At 35.5% G+C, this 20,875-nt stretch overlaps 1 protein-coding gene across 2 annotated transcripts in view; it reads left to right on the top strand.

Moving 5' to 3' along the window:
* Window positions 1-20,875, top strand: part of USO1 (USO1 vesicle transport factor) — a 93,363-nt gene that overhangs the window by 17,482 nt on the left and 55,006 nt on the right. For both annotated transcript variants that reach the window (XM_015079823.3, XM_015079830.3), the window contains exons 2-4: window positions 7,636-7,722; window positions 7,800-7,864; window positions 16,655-16,731. In XM_015079823.3, coding sequence (XP_014935309.3) covers window positions 7,636-7,722; window positions 7,800-7,864; window positions 16,655-16,731 — 229 coding nt within the window. The remainder of the gene's footprint in view (window positions 1-7,635; window positions 7,723-7,799; window positions 7,865-16,654; window positions 16,732-20,875) is intronic.

Genomic DNA, 20,875 nt, shown 5'->3' with positions numbered 1-20,875 from the left:
AGTCTTGATAGATTATTTACCCAAACTCAAGAAAGAATGGATTTTATTTCTATAAGTATAATAGTGATTAATTTTAATATTTGAAAAGGTACATTTTTCAACTAAAAATAGTGATTTGCTCATTAATCAGTTTATTGAAGCAGATACTTTGAACTTACTAGAAAAGAAATATGTTTTTAGCTAACATTTTAATCTTATATATTCTTATTTTTCCCATGTTATTTTAGATCAGCCATCATTCCCAGAGATACAAATTATTGTAAAAGGGGAAATTTTCTAATTTTAGAAAGTCTCTTTTGGTGTATTATTTTACTAGAACAAGTGTGTGTGTGTGTGTGTGTGTGTGTGTGTGTGTGTGTGTGTGTGTGAGAGAGAGAGAGAGAGAGAGAGAATGAAAATTACGTTTTTTGGTTCATAGATGTATACAATTTAAAAACTCAAATTAGACCAATTTTGGGGGGTGTTTTTATTATACAATGGGGACAGGACCCATGGGCAGAAAGAACTGCCTAGACCAATTTTATTGTGAATATGAAATGCTGTTTTATACATTAAATATGTGCAAACAATTACAAGGAAATAATTTTCAGTGCCTGAAATTCCTTCATATTGTCTGATGAACTACTTATCCTTTTTTTTTTGTAATGTTTATTTGGGGGGTGGAGGGGCAAGTGGGGGAGGGGCACAGAGAGAGGGAGACACAGAATCCACAGCAGGCTCCAGGCCATCAGTGCAGAGCCTGTCATGGGGCCTGACCCCATGAACCTCAAGATCATGACCTGAGCTGAAGTCAGATGTTCAACCAACTGAGCCACGCAGGCACCCCTGAACTACTTACTTATCCTTTAATTCTTGACTCAAGAATGGCATCCTTAATTATACCATTCTTTTTTTTTCTATTAAAATTTTTATTTTATTTTATTTTTTTAATTTACGTCCAAGGTAGTTAGCATACTAACTACACTGTACTGAGGCTATAAAAGCATCTTGATAACAGGATACATGTCCATTTATTTTGAGAGAGAGAGAGAGAATGGGAGAGCGCATGCAAGCAGGGATGGGACAGAGAGAGGGAGAGAGAATCTCAATCAGGCTCTGTGCTGTCAGTGCAAAGCCTGACTTGGGGCTCCATCTCGCAAGCCATGAGATCATGACCTGAGCAAAGCCAAGAGTCAGATGCTTAACCAAGTGAGCCACCCAGGCGCCTCTAAGGGGTAGATTCCTTAGTGCCCCTTACCCATTTAGCCTATCTCCCCTCCCACAACCCCTCTAGTAACCCTCAGTTTGTTCTCCATATTTATGAGTCTCTTCTGTTTTGTCCCCCTCCCTGTTTTTATATTATTTTCATTTCCCTTCCCTTATGTTCATCTGTTTTGTCTCTTAAAGTCCTCATATGAGTGAAGTCATATGATTTTTGTCTTTCTCTGACTGACTAATTTCACTTAGCATAATACCCTCCAGTTCCATCCACGTAGTTGCAACAGGCAAGATTTCATTCTTTTTGATTGGAGTAATTGGAGTAATACTCCATTGTATATGTATACACCACATCTTCTTTATCCATCGATGGACATGTGGGCTCTTTCTGTACTTTGGCTATTGTTGATGGTATTGCTATAAACATGGGGGTGCATGTGTCCCTTCGAAACAGCACACCTGTATCCCATGGATAAATGTCTAGTAGTGCAATTGCTAGGTCATAGGGTGGTTCTATTTTTAGTTTTTTGAGGAACCTTCATACTGTTTTCCAGAGTGGCTGCACCAGCTTGCATTCCCAGAGTAATACTCCGTTGTGTGTGTGTATATATGTGTGTATCTATCTATCTATCTATCTATCTATACACCCCACATCTTTTTTATCCATTCATCCATCGATGGACATTTGGGTTCTTTCCATACTTTGGCTATTGTTGATAGTGCTGCTATAAACATTGGGGTGCATGTGTCCCTTTGAAATAGCACACCTGTATCCCTTGTATAAATACCTAGTAGTGCAATTGCTAGGTCGTAGGGTAGTTCTAGTTTTAACTTTTTGAGGAACCTCCATACTGCTTTCCAGAGTGGCTGCACCAGTTTGCATTCCCACCAACAGTGCAAAAGAGATCCTCTTTCTCTGCATCTTTGCCAACATCTAGTGTTGCCTGAGTTAAATATACAATTCTTAAACATTATCTGTCTTAATCTATTTGGGCTGCTACAACAGAAATATAATCTGGGTGTGGCTTAAACAACACGCATTTATTTCTCACAGTTCTGGAATGTGGGAGGTCCAAAATCAAGGCACTGGTAGATTCTGTGTCTGCTGAGGGCCTGCATTCTGGTTCCTCCATATATCTACTCACTGTGACCTACTTGGCAGGAAGGGAGACGGAGCTTTCTGGAGTCTCTTTTATAAGGGCACTGATTCCATTCATGAGGACTCTGTCTTCATTCCCTAATCACTTCCCCAAAGCCCCATCTCCTCATACCATCACATTAGGGGTTAGGATTTCTAAATTTGCATTGGGGGTGGAGGCCCAGGGAGGGGTGGGGGGAGGACATAAACATTCAGTCTGTAGCAGTTTCACTTTCACATAGAATTGACTGTTTTGTTTTGTGCCCCAGCTTTACTCAGCACTTACTTATATACCTTTAACTTGTTATTATTCTATATTTATGTGACTGTCTTCCTGTGCAAGTTCCGTGTGGTTAGAGACCATATCTTATTTTGGTTAGTACAAGAACAAATACATGTGTCCTCAGTGTGTGTATATTAACTGAGCAATGACTGCATTCTAGTTAAAAAAATTTGGACTTTATAAGAAACAGGGGGCCAATTGAGGATATTTTTATTATGGTAGTTTATTTTTTTATCAATTAAGAGCTTATTTCATACTATTAATTTTTTAAGTCTATTAGAGAGGGCATGAGCAGGGGAGGGGCAGGGAGAGAGAGAGAATCCCAAGCAGGCTCCACAGTCAGCGCTGAGCCCAGTGCAGGGGCTTGATCTCACGACCACAAGATCATGACCTGAGCTGAAATCAAGACGCAGATGCTTTACCAACTGAGCCACTCAGGCACCTCTGATTTCATATTATTTTGATCAGAGTGAAGATAGCATTTGAAAAGATGTGTTCAGTCAGTCATGAAAATATCCTAGAAATTCCAATAAAACATAAACCATTTTGCTTTACTCCATTATTGCTCTTTTTTGTTTATAAAGGTAATTCCTATTTTATCAAAATTCAAACATGAAAAATAATGTAAAAAATGAACATTTCCAGCAACCTACCAAATGGCAATATGGTACATCGTCTTAGTATTTTCTATACATATTCACATTGTTTATTAATAGTATCATATTAAACCAAAATGAACTAATGCCAAACATACTGCTTATAATTTTTGTCCACTTTTTTTTCTATTAAAAAAAATGGCTCTGATTCATTCATTTGATCAACTGCATAGTTTCTGTGTACCATATGTTAATTACTCTCTGATTGATAGATGAACCTTTCGATTCCCCTCCACCTTTTTTTTTTTTTTTTTTTTCCAATTAACAGAAATTTATTGCTCAAAGTTGTGAAGGCTGGAAGTCTGAGTTCTGGAGTGCCAGTTGCAGACTTCTTATTATATTCTTATGTGGCGGGAACTGGATTTCCTTTTTAGCTATTAAAAGTATTGCTACAAAAAACATCCTAGTATAAAACGTTATGTAACTGTGGGGGTGTTTTTAAAGAGTAAATTCCTAGAAGTAGGAATGCCTGGCTAAAAAAAGGGTATGAATATTTTAGGTTGTAATTGTTTTTGCCAAATTGCCACTTTTTTAGGTTAGTTTCCCTTTGGTAGAATATAAGCAAGTTAATTAATATATCTTTGCCTATCCTAGATATTTCTATTTTTTTTTAATATATGAAATTTATTGTCAAATTGGTTTCCATACAACACCCAGTGCTCATCCCAAAAGGTGCCCTCCTCAATACCCATCACCCACCCTCCCCTCCTTCCCACCCCCCATCAACCCTCAGTTTGTTCTCAGTTTTTAACAGTCTGTTATGCTTTGGCTCTCTCCCACTCTAACCTCTTTTTTTTTTTTCCTTCCCCTCCCCCATGGGTTTCTGTTAAGTTTCTCAGGATCCACATAAGAGTGAAACCATATGGTATCTGTCTTTCTCTGTATGGCTTATTTCACTTAGCATCACACTCTCCAGTTCCATCCACGTTGCTACAAAAGGCCATATTTCATTCTTTCTCATTGCCACGTAGTATTCCATTGTGTATATAAACCACAATTTCTTTATCCATTCATCAGTTGATGGACATTTAGGCTCTTTCCATAATTTGGCTATTGTTGAGAGTGCTGCTATAAACATTGGGGTACAAGTGCCCCTATGCATCAGTACTCCTGTATCCCTTGGATAAATTCCTAGCAGTGCTATTGCTGGGTCATAGGGTAGGTCTATTTTTAATTTTCTGAGGAACCTCCATAGATATTTCTATTTTAAAAAATTTATTGGGGTGCCTGGCGAACTTGGTAGAGTGTGCAACTCTTGATCTCAGGGTTGTGAGTTCGAACCCCATGTTGGGTGTGGAGATTGCTTAAAAATAAAATATTTTAAAAATAATTAAAAATCATTTTATTAAATGTATTAAAGTATGTAGAAAAGTATGCATGTCAAATATGTAAACCTCACAACCTGAACACACCTATGTAACCAGCACCCAGATCAAGGAACAGAACATTATCAAGACCCAAAAAGTCCCCTTTGTATTCCCGGTCACTGTCTCTCTCCATGAGTAACCACTATCCTGACTTCTGCTAACACAGATTAATGTTACTTGTTTTTTTATTTTATAGAAATGATATCATAGAATATTTGGTACTATTTTAATTTTAATCTTAGTGAGTCTGATAGGTAAAAATAACCTCATTGCTATTTTAGGTTGTATTTATCTTCATAACAACTGAGATTATCTTTGTGTATATCTCAAAGCTTTGTAAAAACAAATTGACAACACTCAAATATTAGCATATTTAGAGCACAAAATAAAAGACAGAAAATAAAAACAAAGCAAACCCCCAAACTCTAGGATTATGATCATCTCCAAAATTCCTAAAGCTGAGTTTCTCCTTCAGTATCAAGTAGCCTTCAAGTGTTCACATTCAACAAATAATTGAAGAGTTTCTAGACACAGAAGGTCATATTTTGACACAGGGCTTTCTATATACTAACTATAGAGGATTCTGAGGCTGAAGCTCGAGTTCAAGCCCTGCATGGTACTAGAACTCAGTACTCCATGAGAGTTGGGAATCCGAGGTCTAGGACTGGTGCTAAGGTCTAGGGCTCGTAAAAAGCAGAAAATGCCTATAAATGATTTCAATTCCTAGTATCAGTTATAAATGACCTAGAAAAAATTAACAAAAGATGTACAAGACCCAAGTAAAGGAAATTATAGTCATACTTAGGAAAACTATTTTTGGACTAAGAAATTCTTTAAGCTGAAAGTAGCAAGCTTCATGTTTTCAAGAGATAGTTATGTAGTTTTTCTAATGGTAAAAAACAAATTGTGGTAGAAAAAGTCAATCAGTTATTTAATAAAGAGAAAGTTGTTGTATTTGTGTTTTGGAAAGTCAATGTAATTATTACAAAGGTAAATATAGTTTAAGGTAGAAATGATTTTTAAATGTGAGCAGTTAGAATGAATAAAATCAAAGAGGAAGGCTATGCTTGGTTATCATACTCTGTCTGCAGTATGAAGAAATGCAAATCAGCATAGTAAAGACTTTTAGAAATCCTGCAGTGCAGAAACCTATTTAATTTTATATAACCTTGTGTTTCCTGCTGGTTCTGCGATCATAAGAAATCTATTAATATCTTCTGGGACACTAGAAGTCTGCAGAACATAATTTGGAAAACAGTGTATGTATTGAAACACCACTAATTCAGATACATAGGATACAAAAGTGTGAGTGATATGCCATAATATTTATAGAATCTTAGTAACAGTCATTAAAATAGTAACTGTTAGAACTTAACAGGAGCCAAGTATCATGGTTTTAAGAACTATTCGTTATCAGATATTTTCAAATATTTTCATCCAGTTGGTGGTTTATTTTTTTCATTCTCTTGAGAGTGTCTTTTGAAGAACAGAAGTGATGAGGTCCAGTTTATTTAGATTTTCTTTATGGATTGTGCTCTTAGTATGTATGAGAAGTTTTTGCCTTATTAAAGGCTACTAGGATTTTCTCTTATGCTCTCTTCTAGAAGTTTTATAGTTTTAAGTTTCCAATTTTTTTAATGCAATTTTATATGCACAGTTTAGTACTTTTGCTTCAGTGGGCTCATAATTTACATGTAGTTTTACAACTTGCTTTTCTTTTTTCCCCACTGTTTATTAAATCATTGTATTTTCATATCAGTACAGTTAATTGTTTTGAGTAGCTGCATAATATTCTACCAAAGAATGTATAATTTATTTTCTTCTTTTAAAAAAAAATTTTTTTTAATGTTATATTTATTTTTGAGACAGAGAGAGACAGAACATGAGCAAGGGAAGGGGCAGAGAGAGAGGGAGACACAGAATCTGAAGCAGGCTGCAGGCACTCTGAGCTGTCAGCACAGAGCCCGACACGGGGCTCGAACTCATGAACCGCGAGATCATGACCTGAGTGGAAGTCAGATGCTCAACTGACTGAGCCACCCAGGCGCCCCTAGTTTTTCTTCTCTTGAGGGACAGCTGTCTCCAATTTTTTTCCCATTATAAATTAAATACCCAAAGGTTTTGTTTTATTTTATTTTAGTTTAGTTTAGTTTAGTTTATTTATTTTGAGAAGAGTGCACAAGCAGGGGAGGGGCAGAGAGAGAGGGAGAGAGAGAATCCCAAGCAGGCTCTGCAGTCTTAGTGATATCAAGAACCGTAAGATCATGACCCAAGCCGAAATCAAGAGTTGGATGCTTAACCAGCTGAACCACCCTGGCTACCCCTGGAAGGTTTATTTTAAAATGCAACTTGAACTTTAATACCTGCAAATTTATTAAAAATTTTTATAATAGAAACATTTCATCTCTATAGATTTTGAGGCACAGTTAAAACTTAAAATTTTAAGTTTTTATTTATTTATTTAAGTAATCTCTACACCCAATGTGGGGCTCAAACTCCTGACCCTGAGATGAACAGTTGCATTCTCTTCTGACTGAGCCAGCCAGGCACCCAAAAACTTAGTATTTTTGGTATATAATTCCATCTTTTCTTCTTCAAATACTTAGTGGAAATATTAGGGTGAAGTTATAAACAATTATTATTTCAAAAAAATTTTTAAATAAGTTCCCGTCTTCTACCATAACCCTGCTTTCCTCTTGGCTCAAACAGTTGTAAGCTGCATGTTTACAAAATTCTGATTATACTAATGATTTCTCTTAATTCGTCAACTTATATGACTTATTTCATTTAACTTTTCTTTCACCACTTCTGTTTTTCAAGTCTCTGTGAGAAATGTTTGTCTGTAATGAGATTATAAAAGCACCTAATTCCCATGACATCCCATTTGTTGATTTTTGTTTTCGAAAGTAGATGGTATAAATTTAGGGGGGGAGCTTCATGTTTCTTTTTTGCTTTTTTAAGTTCTGTTTATGCTATTTCATTTTTTAATGACAGATTCAAAAGCTTTGTGACAGAGTTGCTTCATCTACTTTGCTGGATGACCGAAGAAATGCTGTTCGTGCTCTCAAATCATTATCTAAGGTTTGTCATGCTTTATCACCTACTAATTTTATTAAATTGGATATTAGTTACTTTAACAACATTTTTCTTTTGTGCAGAAATACCGCTTGGAAGTAGGTATACAAGCTATGGAACATCTTATCCATGTTTTACAAACAGATCGGTAAGTCTGTTTTCAATGATTTTTCTCCCTAATTTTCTTGCAATTTTAATTCATTTGTTTTAGAGTCACTATTTTAAAAATGAAATGATTAACTTATTAAGGTTATTACGTTTTTATTTTCAGTTGTTTCAATAAATACTAATTGGATACTAGGTGCAAACCACTGTGCTAACCATTAAGACAGATAGAATCTCAGGGGTTGATATCTTTCCATTATGTGAAAGTGGAATGACATGACTTCTCATTAAAAGCTGAAGATTTGTGGTTTGAATTGGTCAGTTGGATGTTTTGATATTCAATTAGATATACTGTAATATACTGTTCTATAACATAAAATACATATTATGGTATATCACTTATCTAGACTTGTCTTTATGCAGAAAGAAACTGGACTAATAGAGTGAAGTGTTAAATCTGAGCATGTCGTAAGAGAAAGATCACTAGCCTATTTTTATCACTTCCAATTTCTCTTTAAGAGATTTTATTTGCATCTTTGGTTTTAATTAACAACTATGCATGAATAGCTTTCAAAAATCTTATATCTAGTTAAATATATGTTACAACCTTTAACTGCTTAATGTACATTTCTACCATATCAAGATCTCTCATCAATATCTCAAGTTCAGAATGTTCAAGAGTTAATTTATCTGCTCCTAATTGTGGCCTTCCACCATCTCCTTCAACTGCCTTTGACCCAGGTCAACCTAGGTGGTAATACTGCTCCATTCAAGCAAGAAACTGTAGGATTCATGCTGAACTCATCCCTCTCCTTAACCCATTATGCTCCTGCAGACCAAAATCCATACATTTCTTTCTATTTCCTTTGTTGATTTTTAGTTCTAGCTCAGTATCAATCAACGAATCAATTTTCAGAGCCTCTGTGTGTGTGTGTGTGTGTGTGTGTGTGTGTGTGTGTGTGTATTTTTGTTTGTTTTTAATGTTTATTTATTTTGAAAGACAGAGTGTGGGCAAGGGAGGGGCAGAGAGATTGGGAGAGAGAGAATCTCAAGTAGGCTCCGCACTGTGAGCACAGAGCCTGACGTGGGGTTCAGTCTCACAAACTGGGAGGTCATGACCTGAGCCAAAATCAAGAGTCCGGATGCTCAACTGACTAAGCCACCCAGGCACCCTTGTATTAGTTATCTTTATTATTATTATTACTTTTGCTGTATAACAAATTACCTCAAAACTTAGTGGCTCAAAATAATAAATATTTATTATCTCACACTTTCTGTGGATGAGAAATTCAGAAGTGTCTTAGCTAAGTGGTTCTGGCTCAGGGTCTCTCATGAGGTTACAACCAAGATGTCAGCCAGGATGGTAGTCATCTGAAGGCTTGATTGGGAAGATGTGATTCTAAAATGGCTCACTTACTTTGCTGATGGCAGGAGGCTTCACTACCTCACCATGTTGCTCTCTCTATAGGACTGCTTGAGCATTTTTATGATATGGTAACTGGCTTCTCCCAGAACAAGCACTTTTAGAGAGAAAGCAAAGAGAAAGCTAAAATGCCTTTTGGGACCTAGTCTCAGAAGTTGCATACCATCAATTCTACCGCTCTCTGTTTGTTAGAAGCAAGTTAATAAATACAGCATACACTTAAGAGGAGGAAGATTAGGTTCCATCTTTTGAAGGGATCTGTACCAAGGAATTTTTGGACATAGTTTTAAACAACTACTACCTCCAGACTGTATTCTTTGCCTCTGATCTTTTTGTCCCTCCATTCAGTCTGTGCATTATAAGAATTACCTATCTGATGTGTAAATCTTTTTTCACTTCATGCATTTCACCAGCTCAGTGCAGTGTGAAGTCTAAGTTCTTTCTTTTTTTTAATATTTATTTATTTTTGAGAGAGAGAGAGAGAGAGAGAGAGCGAGCACGCAAGTGCAAGCATGAGTTGGGGAGGTGCAGAGAGAGGGAGGACAGAGGATCCGAAACGAGCTCTGCACTGTCAGAATTCAAAATCATGAACCGTGGGATCATGACCTGAGTCGAAGTCGGACACTTAGCCACCCAGGCGCCCCTAATCTAAGTTCTTAAACAAGCAAAGCATATAAACTTTTTGAAGGTTTTGGTATTGCCTGTCTAACCTCATAGCCTCTTATTTCAGTTATATTTTAGCAATGCTTAGCTGCTTATTCATACCAGTTAGATTCTTTCCTCCTGTCAGTTGGTACAACCCACATTGGCTATCTTTTCAAAGCCAACTAATTCTAATGCATTTGAATAAATACACTGGATATGTCAGGACTATCTGGCCTTTGTTTTTTGTTTATTTTAAGTTTTATTCTGAGAGAGACAGAGACAGCACAAGTGGAATAGGGGCAGAAAGAGGGGAAAGAGAGAATCCCAAACAGGCTCCATGTTGCCAGCACAAAGCCCAATGTGGGGCATTAACTCATGAAACTGTGAGATCATGACCTGAGCTGAAACCAAGAGTCGGATGCTTAACCAACCGAGCCACCCAGGCACCCTAGGACTGTTTTTTTGTTTGTTTGTTCTTAAGTAGGCTCCACGTCCAGTGTGGAACCCAGTGTGGGGCTTGAACTCAACACCCTGAGATCAAGACCTGAGCTGGAATTAAGAGTCGGACACTTAACCGACTGAGCCACCCAGGTGTTCCTGGACTGTTTTATTAACAGCATAGTGAGTAACTATAGTAGACAGAATAATAGACCCCCTAAGGATGTTCACCTCCTAATTACCACCACCTCTGGATGTTACCTTACACGGCCGAAGGGACTTTGCAGATGTGATTAAATTAAGGACTTTGAGATGGGGAGATTATCCTAGGTTATCCTGGTGGGCCCAGTGTAATCCCAACATTTCTTAAAAGTGGAACAGGAACGCAAAAGAGAAGGTCAGAATGAGGTGATAGGATAAGATCTTGATGTGTGGTTGCTGGCTTCAAAGGTAGAGGAACTGGGCCTCTAGAACTGCAAAAGGCACGGAAACAGATTTTCCCTTAGAGCCTATAGAAGGGAAGGCAGCCCTGCTGAGACCTTGATTTTGGCCCATTGAGACCCATTTCAGACTTCTGAACAGTAAGGTGATATATTTGTATTGCTTAAGTTTGTGGTAACTTGTTATGGCGTTAGTGGAAAACTATAAATAAAGTAATCTAAAGTTAGTTACCTGCTTTAAATAATATTCCAACTTAGAGAAAATGGAGCCTAGATCAAAAAAACTTTAGTGTGATGACTACGCATACATACAATCTGTAATTTTTCTTTTATATTATTCCATGTGTCTTTATTCCATGTGCACATTTTCTCATTGATCTTACAAAGTTAGTAATGAATGACTAACATCTCAGTATGGAAAATAGAATGTTACCTCTTATGTAAAGTGGCTTTTATTGTCATTTTAAGCACACAGCAGAAAATAAATGTGTAGATATTAGAAATTCTTGATATAAAGGTTAAGAAGTTGAGTTTTTAAAACATTTACTGCACATTTACTATGTGCCAGGCACCATGCTTAGAAGAAGGGTGTACCATTAGCCTGTGAATGTATGAACTCATAATTGTATCATGTTAGAGATTACTTGTTTTATTCTGCCTTTTAGACAGAAACAAAGCTAAATTTCTATGAGCCTTCTTGTGTTTCACTCCCTTTCTTCTGTCAAAATAAATTCCCTTTCCATTTGCCTCTGATACCTGTCAATTGCCTTCTGTTTCCAAAGTGTTTTGGGTTATTTTTTTTTTAAACGTTTATTTATTATTGAGAAACAGAGACAGAGCATGAACATGGAAGGGCCAGAGAGAAGGGGAGACACAGAATCCAAAGCAGGCCCCAGGCTTCGAGCCGTCAGCACAGAGCCCGACACGGGGCTCGAACTCACAAGCTGCGAGATCATGACCTGAGTGGAAGTTGGATGCTCAACCGACTGAGCCACCCAGGCGCCCCTTGGGTTATTTTTTTTAACTTCATGGAAACAAAAGGCCATCTCTTTCCACATCTCATCTTCATTACTGTTGGTTTTTGTGGGGTTTGTTCGTTTGTTTGTTTTTTTAAGTAAACTCTACACCCAACTTGGGGCTTGAACTCGCAACCCTTGAGATCAAATGAGTCATGCATGCTCTATGGACTGAAGCAGCCATGCATCCCTCTTCATTACTATTTTATGCTTCTTCTCCTGGCCTTTCTAACTAACACTCTGAAAATTCTTCCCCTGAATCCTCTTCATCCTTGGCTGCATCACAGAGAGCTCTGTTCCCTTTCTTGATGTGGCTTGAAACTCTGCATCTGTCTGTGGTTCTGCTTCTCTTAACAACCATATTGAGGAAAGACTGCTCATTCTCCAAAGTCCTACACTCAGAGCCTGAAAGTTTTCTAATTTCTCACTGTTTCCAAACCATGATGCCTAGATAGTAATTTTAAAAATTGAGATACAATTTTTTTTACCATAAAGTTCACCTTTTTGAAGTATACATTTCAGTGGGTTTAGTATATTCACAGAGTTGTGTGACCATCACCACTCTCTAAATCCATAACATTTTCTTTTTTTTTTTTTTTTTTGGTAAAGATTTTACTTTTAAGTAATCACTACACCCAACATGAAGCTCGAACTCACAACCCGAGATAAGAATTGCACGTTCCACTGACTCAGCCATCCAGGCACCTCAAAATCCAGAACATTTTCATCACATCAGAAGAAATCCTGTATCCATTAGCCATCATTCCCCATACCCTCCTCTCCCCAGTGCCTGGCCACTAATCTACTTTCTGTGTCTATAGATTTGACTGTTTGGGACATTTCATATAAATGGAATCATACAATATGTTACTTTTGTGTCTGACTTCTTTCACTTAGCATATTTCAAGGATCATTCATGTTGTAACATATATTAGTATTTTATTCCCTTTTTACAGCTGCATACTAGTCCATTGTAGGGATATATCTCATTTTGTTTACCCAATTTGTCAGTTGATGGATGTTTGGGCTATTTTCATTTATTAGCTGTTATGAATAATACTGCTGTGAATTTTTATTTGCTAGATTTTGTGTGAACGTGTGTTTTATACATAAGCATGCAGATGTCAGGGCATGTGGTTAACTCTGAGGAATTGCCAAACTCTTCTATATTTCCACCAGCAGTACATGAAGGTTTAGTTGTTCCTCACCAACAAATTTGTTGTTGTCCTTTTTTTTTTTTCCCTTAACAGCCATTCTTGTGAGTGCAACTTGGTATCTCATTTTGGTTTTGATTTGCATTTCCTTAATGACTAATTATTTTGAACATCTTTTCATGTGCTTATTGACCATTTAAATGCTTTTTTTTGGAGAAATGTGTATTCAAATCTTTGCCTATTTTTAATTGGGTTACTTGTCTTTTTATTGTTGGATTGTATATATATTCTGGTTATAAGTCCCTTATCAGATACTTGATTTGGATATACTTTCTCACATTCTTTGGGTTGTCTTTTTACTCTTTTTTTTAATTTTTTTTTTATTTTTTAATGTTTATTTTTGAGAGAGAGAGTGACAGAGACAGAGTACGAGAAGGGGAGGGGCAGAGAGAGAGGGAGACACAATCTGAAGCAGGCTCCAGGCTCTGAGCTGTCAGCCCAGAGCCCAACGTGGGCCTCAAACCCACAAACTGTGAGATCATGACCTGAGCTGAAGTCAGACACTTAACTGACTGAGCCACCCAGGTACCCCTTTACTTTCTTGATAGTGTCCTTTGAAGCACAGAAGTTTTTAATTTTGACAAAGTCCAATTTATCTGTTTTGTCTTTCCTTGCTTATGCTTTTGGTGTCATATCTAAGTAACCATTGCCTAATCCAAAGTTTTGAGGATTTATACCTATGATTCTTCTAAGGGTTTTATAACTTTAGCTCTTACATTTAGGTCTTTGATCCCTTTTGAGCTGATTTTTGTGTATCGTATGAAGTAGGGGTCCAGCTTCATTCTTTTGCATGTGAATACTTAGCTGTCTTAGCACAAATTGTTGAAGAAATTGTTCTTTTCCCATTGAATGCTCTTTTCATTCTTGCCAAAAATCAGTTAAAATGAATGTTAGGCTTTATTTCAAGACTCTTTATTCTGTTGATCTATATGTCTATCTTTTATGCCAGCGCCACAGTCTTATTTACTGCCATTTTGTGATATGTATTAAAATCAGGAAATATGAGTTCTTCCACTTTGCTCTTCTTTTTGAAGGTAGGTTTAGATATATTCTGGATCCTGTACATTCCCATACAGATTTTATGATCAGCTTGTCCATTTCTGCAAAGATGGCAGCTAGCATTTTTATAGTGATTGTGTGAATCTATAAATCAAGTTGGGATATATTACCATCTTAATAATATTCCTTTTCTATCCATGAACACAGAATGTCTTTTCAAGTATTTGAGTCTTGGGTAATTTATTTCAATAATGCGTTATAGTTTCCAGTGTACAATTCTTGTACAATTTTAGTAAAATTTATTCCAAAGTATTTTAATCTTCTTTTTGTTACTTAAACTGAATTGTTTTCTTAATTTCTAATTATGTTTACTCATTGTTCATTGCTGGTATATAGAAATGCCATTTCTATAAATTGATTTTTTTATATTGAGCTTGTATTCTTCAATTTTGCTGAATTTATTAGTTCTGATACTTTTTTTTTTTAATTTACATCCAAGTTAGTTAACATATAGTGTAATAATGATTTCAGGAATAGAATTTAGTGATTCATCCCCTACGTATAACACCCAGTGCTCATCCCAGCAAGTGTCCTCCTTAATGCTCCTTACCCATTTAGTCCATCCCCCCACCCAACTCCCCTCCAGCAACCCTCACTCAGTTTGTTCTCTGTATTTAAGAATCTCATGGTTTGTCTGCCTCCCTGTTTTTATATTATTTTTGCTTACCTTTCCCTGTGTTCATCTGTTTTGTATCTTAAAATCCACAAATGAGTGAAGTCATATGACACTTATCTTTCTCTGATTGACTTATTTGGCTTAGTATTATACACTGTAGTTGCATCCACGTTGTTGCAAATGGTCAAGATTTCATTCTTTTTGATTGCCGAGTAAAATTCATTGTGTGTGTATATACCGCATCTTCTTTATCCATTCATAGTTCTGATACTTTTTAGTGGATTCCTTAAGATTGTATACAAGATCATGTCATCTGTGAATATGTGTAGTTTTACTTCTTCCTTTCCAAATCTGTATACCTTTCATTTCCTTTTCTTGCTCAATTGCTCTAGCTAGAACTTCCATTTCAGTGTTGGATAGAGGTGGCTAGAGGGAACATCATGATCTTGTTCCTGATCTTAGGTTGAAAGCATTCAGTTTTATACCATTACATATGATGATCTGGGAGTTCATAGATTCTCTTTTATTATCTTAAGGAAATTTCTTACTGTTCTCAGTTCCTTAATACTTTCTTAAAAGATGCTCCTCAAGATTTCTCAAAAGCAAAATGGTGAATAATAATTTTTTTATAAATAATAATTTTTAAAACTTCATTTGAAATTTACATCCTCTGGTTGTGATCCCCTTTGTCCCTCATCTTAGCTTTCATTTATCATTCGTAATTACTTCTTCATATTTATTGAATCTTTGTGACCTATATTTCACTCTTGCTTTCCACACTAAATGCCATCATCGTCCATCATGTTTTCAAAATTTGTCTATCAACAATTGTAATCTTATACTCCCTGATTTTATAAATAGTATTATGTTTACCATAAGACTTTTGTTTTTTTTGTGTGTGCTTGTTTTTAGGTAATAAAGTATAGAGCAGTGAAACAAACTCTAGTAGTACAACTAAGGATCACACTATTAAATATGTATATCATGAAACATATATATAAACATAAACACATACCCATAAAATTACCTGGTTTGTATTAATTTTTCTAGTATGCATGCATGCAAGTTGGGGAAGGCCAGAGAGAGGAGAGTGAATCCCAAGCTGGCTCTAAGCTGTCACCATGGAGCCCAAGGTGGGGCTCAAATTCACCCACTGTAAGATCATGACCTGAGCAGAAATCAAGAGTCGGATGCTTAACCGACTGAACCACGCAGGCACCCCTATCAAGGGTGTTTTAATTGCCATGTCATTAAACATTCTTTAAAAATACTTTTTTTGGGGCACCTGGGTGGCTCAGTCGGTTGAGCGTCTAACTTCGGCTCAGGTCATGATCTCGTGGTCCATGAGTTTGAGCCCCACGTCGAGCTCTGTGCTGACAGCTCAGAACCTGGAGCCTGTTTCGGATTCTGTGTCTCCCTCTCTCTCTGACCCTCCCCCGTTCATGCTCTGTCTCTCTCTGTCTCAAAAATAAATAAATGTTAAAAAAAAAATTAAAAAAAAATAAAAATACTTTTTTTGCTTTAAAAATACTTTCATTGCTGCTGTATGTGTCTATTTTTTATTATTATACATTTAGGTTGCTTCTGTCTTCCACTATTACAAATAAACCTTTATACATTCTTTACGCTTGCACTCTGATATTTTCTTAGGGTAGCTTTTTTAATTTTACTTTTTTGTTATTTATTTATTTTGAGAGAGAGCAAGTATGATGGCGGTAGGGACAGAGAGAGAGGGAGAGAGAGAGAACCCCAAGCAGTCCACACCATCCAGGGCTGACACAGGGCTCAGCCTCATGATTGTCAGATCATGACCTGAGCTGAAACCAAGAGTAGGATGCTTAACCAACTGAGCCACCCAGGCACCCCTCTTAGGGTAGTTTTAGATTAATGTTTTACACAGTCTTGCTAAATAACTGTCTAAAAATGATCATTAACAGTTTACACTTTAGCAGTGTATAAGTGTAATAATTTCTTTTTTCCAGTTCGGATTCTGAAATAATAGGTTATGCTTTGGACACACTGTATAATATAATATCTAATGATGAAGAAGAAGAAGTAGGTAAGTTTCTTTTATTGTGTTTTCTCTACATAAAATAACATATGCTATATATCCTGGAGTTGTGCCAATTTTTCTGGTTTTGAAGGTGAATTTATAAATTTATTTATAAGGGTTTGTTTTCTTTTTTAACTAATAAAGGAAAGACATAAGCTTAGTCCCAGAAAAGTGTCTTTAAAATGATTACTTTGTATGTTATTTGGAGATGAAATTGGATTCTTCTTTTTTATAAATTTTGCCCTCCTTTTGTATTTGTTTTAGTTAAGTAGTATGAATGTTAGCAGTTTCTGGATTAAACATCATTTTTGGCTATTGAAAAAAGCTATTTCATTTATATGTTATTATCTGGTGAACAATATGAAATTACAGAGTTTTTCTTTTTAACATGGGACTTTTGTTAATTTATAAGGAGCAACATCTTACTGAATTTAGAATTTCCTTTATATTGTCTGTCTGGTGTGAAATGATACGAATCAGTTCAAAATTCACACACTTTTTTGGTACATCTTTCCTTTTTCTTTTGTTTCAAATTACTTGCATACTTAAAATAAGGTAGTCTGTCATTTTACTTCATTTTGTTGTCAGTATGCGAAATACTTAAAGAGAAGTCCATATACATTTTGTTCTGTGTATTGTAAAAAATGTGCATTGAGTAACATGTGACTGTGCTGTTGAAGAATGCATTCTTCACATCAGATTACCTGTTGCAGGAGGACAGTCGGTGTTTCATTATTCTAGACAGCCAGAAGGGTGGACATATTTGTGCATTTTAGAAGTGTAATTTAGATTAAAATTATAGGATCTCTTGAAATTCTGTAGACAAATGATAAAGAAATGTAGATAATTATAAGTTTGTACATATTTTATTATGATAATAACAGAGTGGAAATATATATAGATGTTAACTTCACAGAATACCAGTACTAGAAACATTTGATATTGGGTTGTGTTGAATGGTCACAATTTCTTGGACTTAAATACTTTTTTTCTTAAATTTTTATTCCTCTGTGATATCTAGCTTAAAACTTCACTTTGTTAATTTGTCAGGGGTGAAAAAATCTTTAGAAAACATGATTTGGTACCCATGGAATAAGAGGCTGTCAGTCACAGGACAACACTTAAATACAATATACATAAGAACACACTTTGAAGAAAAAGATACTTATTTTCCTATTTATTTCTCAGATGAGAAAATTAGGTACAATACACTTGTTAGAACACATTATGATAAAAGACATTTTCTTTTTTTTGTTCTCTTAGTTTCAGATTAGAAATTTAGCTCTTTTTGTAGTTTACAGCAGATAATTTTTCTGTTTTAAAAAATCATGTACAGCAATATTTTTAGTTAGGTAGTTTTTCTTATAAATTTATAATATAATCATGTTTAGAGTCAGTTTTTGTTTGTCTAGGTGTGTTTGGGCTCATTTTTAATTCAGCATCCAAAAATGATTCTTTGAATAAAACAACATAAACAGTTCTTCAGAGAAACAGTAGTAGAATCACTTTTTCTAGGGAAGATTAAAATAGGAACTTAAACTTTGTTCTGGAAATTAACTTATCCTGAAAGGGCCAATTAAAAATCTGGATTGGGAAATATGCCCTTTAGTTTTATTATTGATACTTTCTACTGCTTCATCAAAAGGTGATTCTTAGCTGACATAACGAACTCCATTTTAGAGTTCTTTATTTTGGGGATAGTTTAGAATCCTTAATTGATAAATCTGTCTCATAATCCTCAATATATAGCATATGCTATATCTCTTTTAGGCTATCTCAGATATCTAATAAAGTGAATGAGTCTCTCTTTCCAAGGGATTATATTGCTCATTTGACATTTTTAAGCTCTTATTTATTTTATTGTGGATACTGCTACATAGGAACTGTTTTCTTCACCACCCACTTTTTATTTATTTTTGTCTACCTTTTCAGATGATGTTGAAGGTAAAAGATTGCATTTACATATGCATGATGCTTTTAGGCATAATTTCTGGTAATATGAAAAGGACACTGTCAAGTGATGTTTCTTCTGACTGGTAAAAAACATTGAGATTTGTTTCACTATATAAGAATCCTTAATTAAAGGGAAATATTTGATAATCTTATATAGCTATTTATTTTTTCTATGGTTATTAAACCTATTTATTGTCCAGAACACAAAATATTCTAGTGCACCTTTTAACAACATTATAGCTTTTTCTCTGGCAGGACAGTCTATTCAAATTACTTTTTGGGTATTTCTTGGAGAAAATTTTTGAGGCAGTTTATTTAAAAATAAAAATATTTGAGTATGTATACATACATATGTATACGTATTAATTTTGCATGTATTCAACAAGAACTGGAAGGTATTTCAGTTTAGAGAATACTTATATGTTGATATTGTCCCTTTAAAATAATGCATGCACAATAATGTCTGGTTAGTGACATTTTTTATGTTAATTCACAGAATTCACTGATACTGTCTTTTTCTTGTAGTCTGCTTCAAGTTCCATTTACTTTTAACATTAATATTTCTTTTCCTCATAATTAAAGTAAGCAAGTTTTATAATTTTGCTACTTTTCCTGAGATCCTTAACTTTTTTAAATGAGGAGGGGACTATCCTTATCTAAAGTAGGCTTAAAATGGTACATGACAAAGTTAACTATACTTAACAAAAACTAACAAACTAACTTGTTAAAGTGCATAGCCTTCCCTTTGTGACATTTGAACCACTTGTTTGGAAGCAGAAAATATCAAAACATTATGCCTTTACTCTTGTGACAATAAGCTGGTTTCCTTGCTGGGTAGTAGAAATTAGTAGTTGTTTCTTCTATTATTGTCTCATCAGTTTGTATCATTTTTGTCTTATTTGAGCCTAATAGCAGCCTGTGGGGTAGGTGGTATTTTTCTCTTTTCTGAAGATGAGAAAATAGAAGCCCAGAGATCATGTAACTTACATAGTAGCATCTAGTAAGTAGCATAACGGTATTTTTTTAAACATTTTTTTTAAGTTTATTTATTTATCTTGAAAGAGCACAAGCTGGGGAGGGGCAGAGAGAAAGAGAGACACAATCTCAAGCAGGCTCCATGCCATCAGTGCAGAGTCTGATATGGGGCTCAGACTCGCAGACCGTGAGATCATAACCCCAGCTGAGGTCAAGCATCAGACGCTTAACCAACTGTGCCACCCAGGCACCCCAACCAGTATTTTTTATATACTTTTTTTTTGTTCATTTCCCTGTTAGTGGGCATTTTCGTTGTTTCTAGATTTTAGCTGCTACATATAAAGCTTTTGTAAACATATATGTCTTTGTGTGGATATACGTTTTCATTTCTTATGAGTAAATGCCTAGGAATAGAATGACTAAGTGATATAATTGGTGTATGTTTAACTTTATAAGAAACTGCCAAGGGGCGCCTGGGTGGCGCAGTCGGTTAAGCGTCCGACTTCAGCCAGGTCACGATCTCGCGGTCCGGGAGTTCGAGCCCCACGTCGGGCTCTGGGCTGATGGCTCAGAGCCTGGAGCCCGTTTCCAATTCTGTGTCTCCCTCTCTCTCTGCCCCTCCCCCGTTCATGCTCTGTCCCTAAATAAATAAATAAATAAATAAATAAATAAATAAATAAACGTTGAAAAAAAATTTAAAGAAACTGCCAAAACTGTTTTTTTTTTTTTCAAAGTAGTTGTACCATTTTACATTCCCAGTGGAATGTGTATGAGAGTGAGTTCCAGTTCCTCCACATCCTTTCCAGTACTTGATATGGTCAGTCTTTTAAAATTTGAGCCATTCTAATAGGTATGAAATAATATCTCATGGTAATTTTTATTTGTATTTTCGTAATTATAAGCTTTTCATGTGATTTTTTTTGTCATCCATATAACTTTCATCTTTGAAGTGTTTATTCAGATCTTTTGTTCATTTTTACTGTTTTTTTTTTTTTTTCTTGAGTTGTAAGAATTTTTTATATATTTTAGGTGTAAGTCCTTTGCGGTGTTAATATCTTCTTCTAGTCTGTGATTTTCCTAACAATGTGTTTTGAAGAACAAAGTTTTAAGTTTTGATTAAGTTCAGTTTGATTTTTTTTTTTTTCTAATTTAGGCTGTTTCCTATTTGTGAAATCTTTGCCAAATCTGAAATCACTAAGATGTCCTCCTATGTTCTCTTTTA

Source organism: Acinonyx jubatus, chromosome B1 (genome assembly GCF_027475565.1).
Source record: "Acinonyx jubatus isolate Ajub_Pintada_27869175 chromosome B1, VMU_Ajub_asm_v1.0, whole genome shotgun sequence".
NCBI lineage: Eukaryota > Metazoa > Chordata > Mammalia > Carnivora > Felidae > Acinonyx > Acinonyx jubatus.
This window is presented reverse-complemented; position numbering and strand designations above follow the sequence as displayed.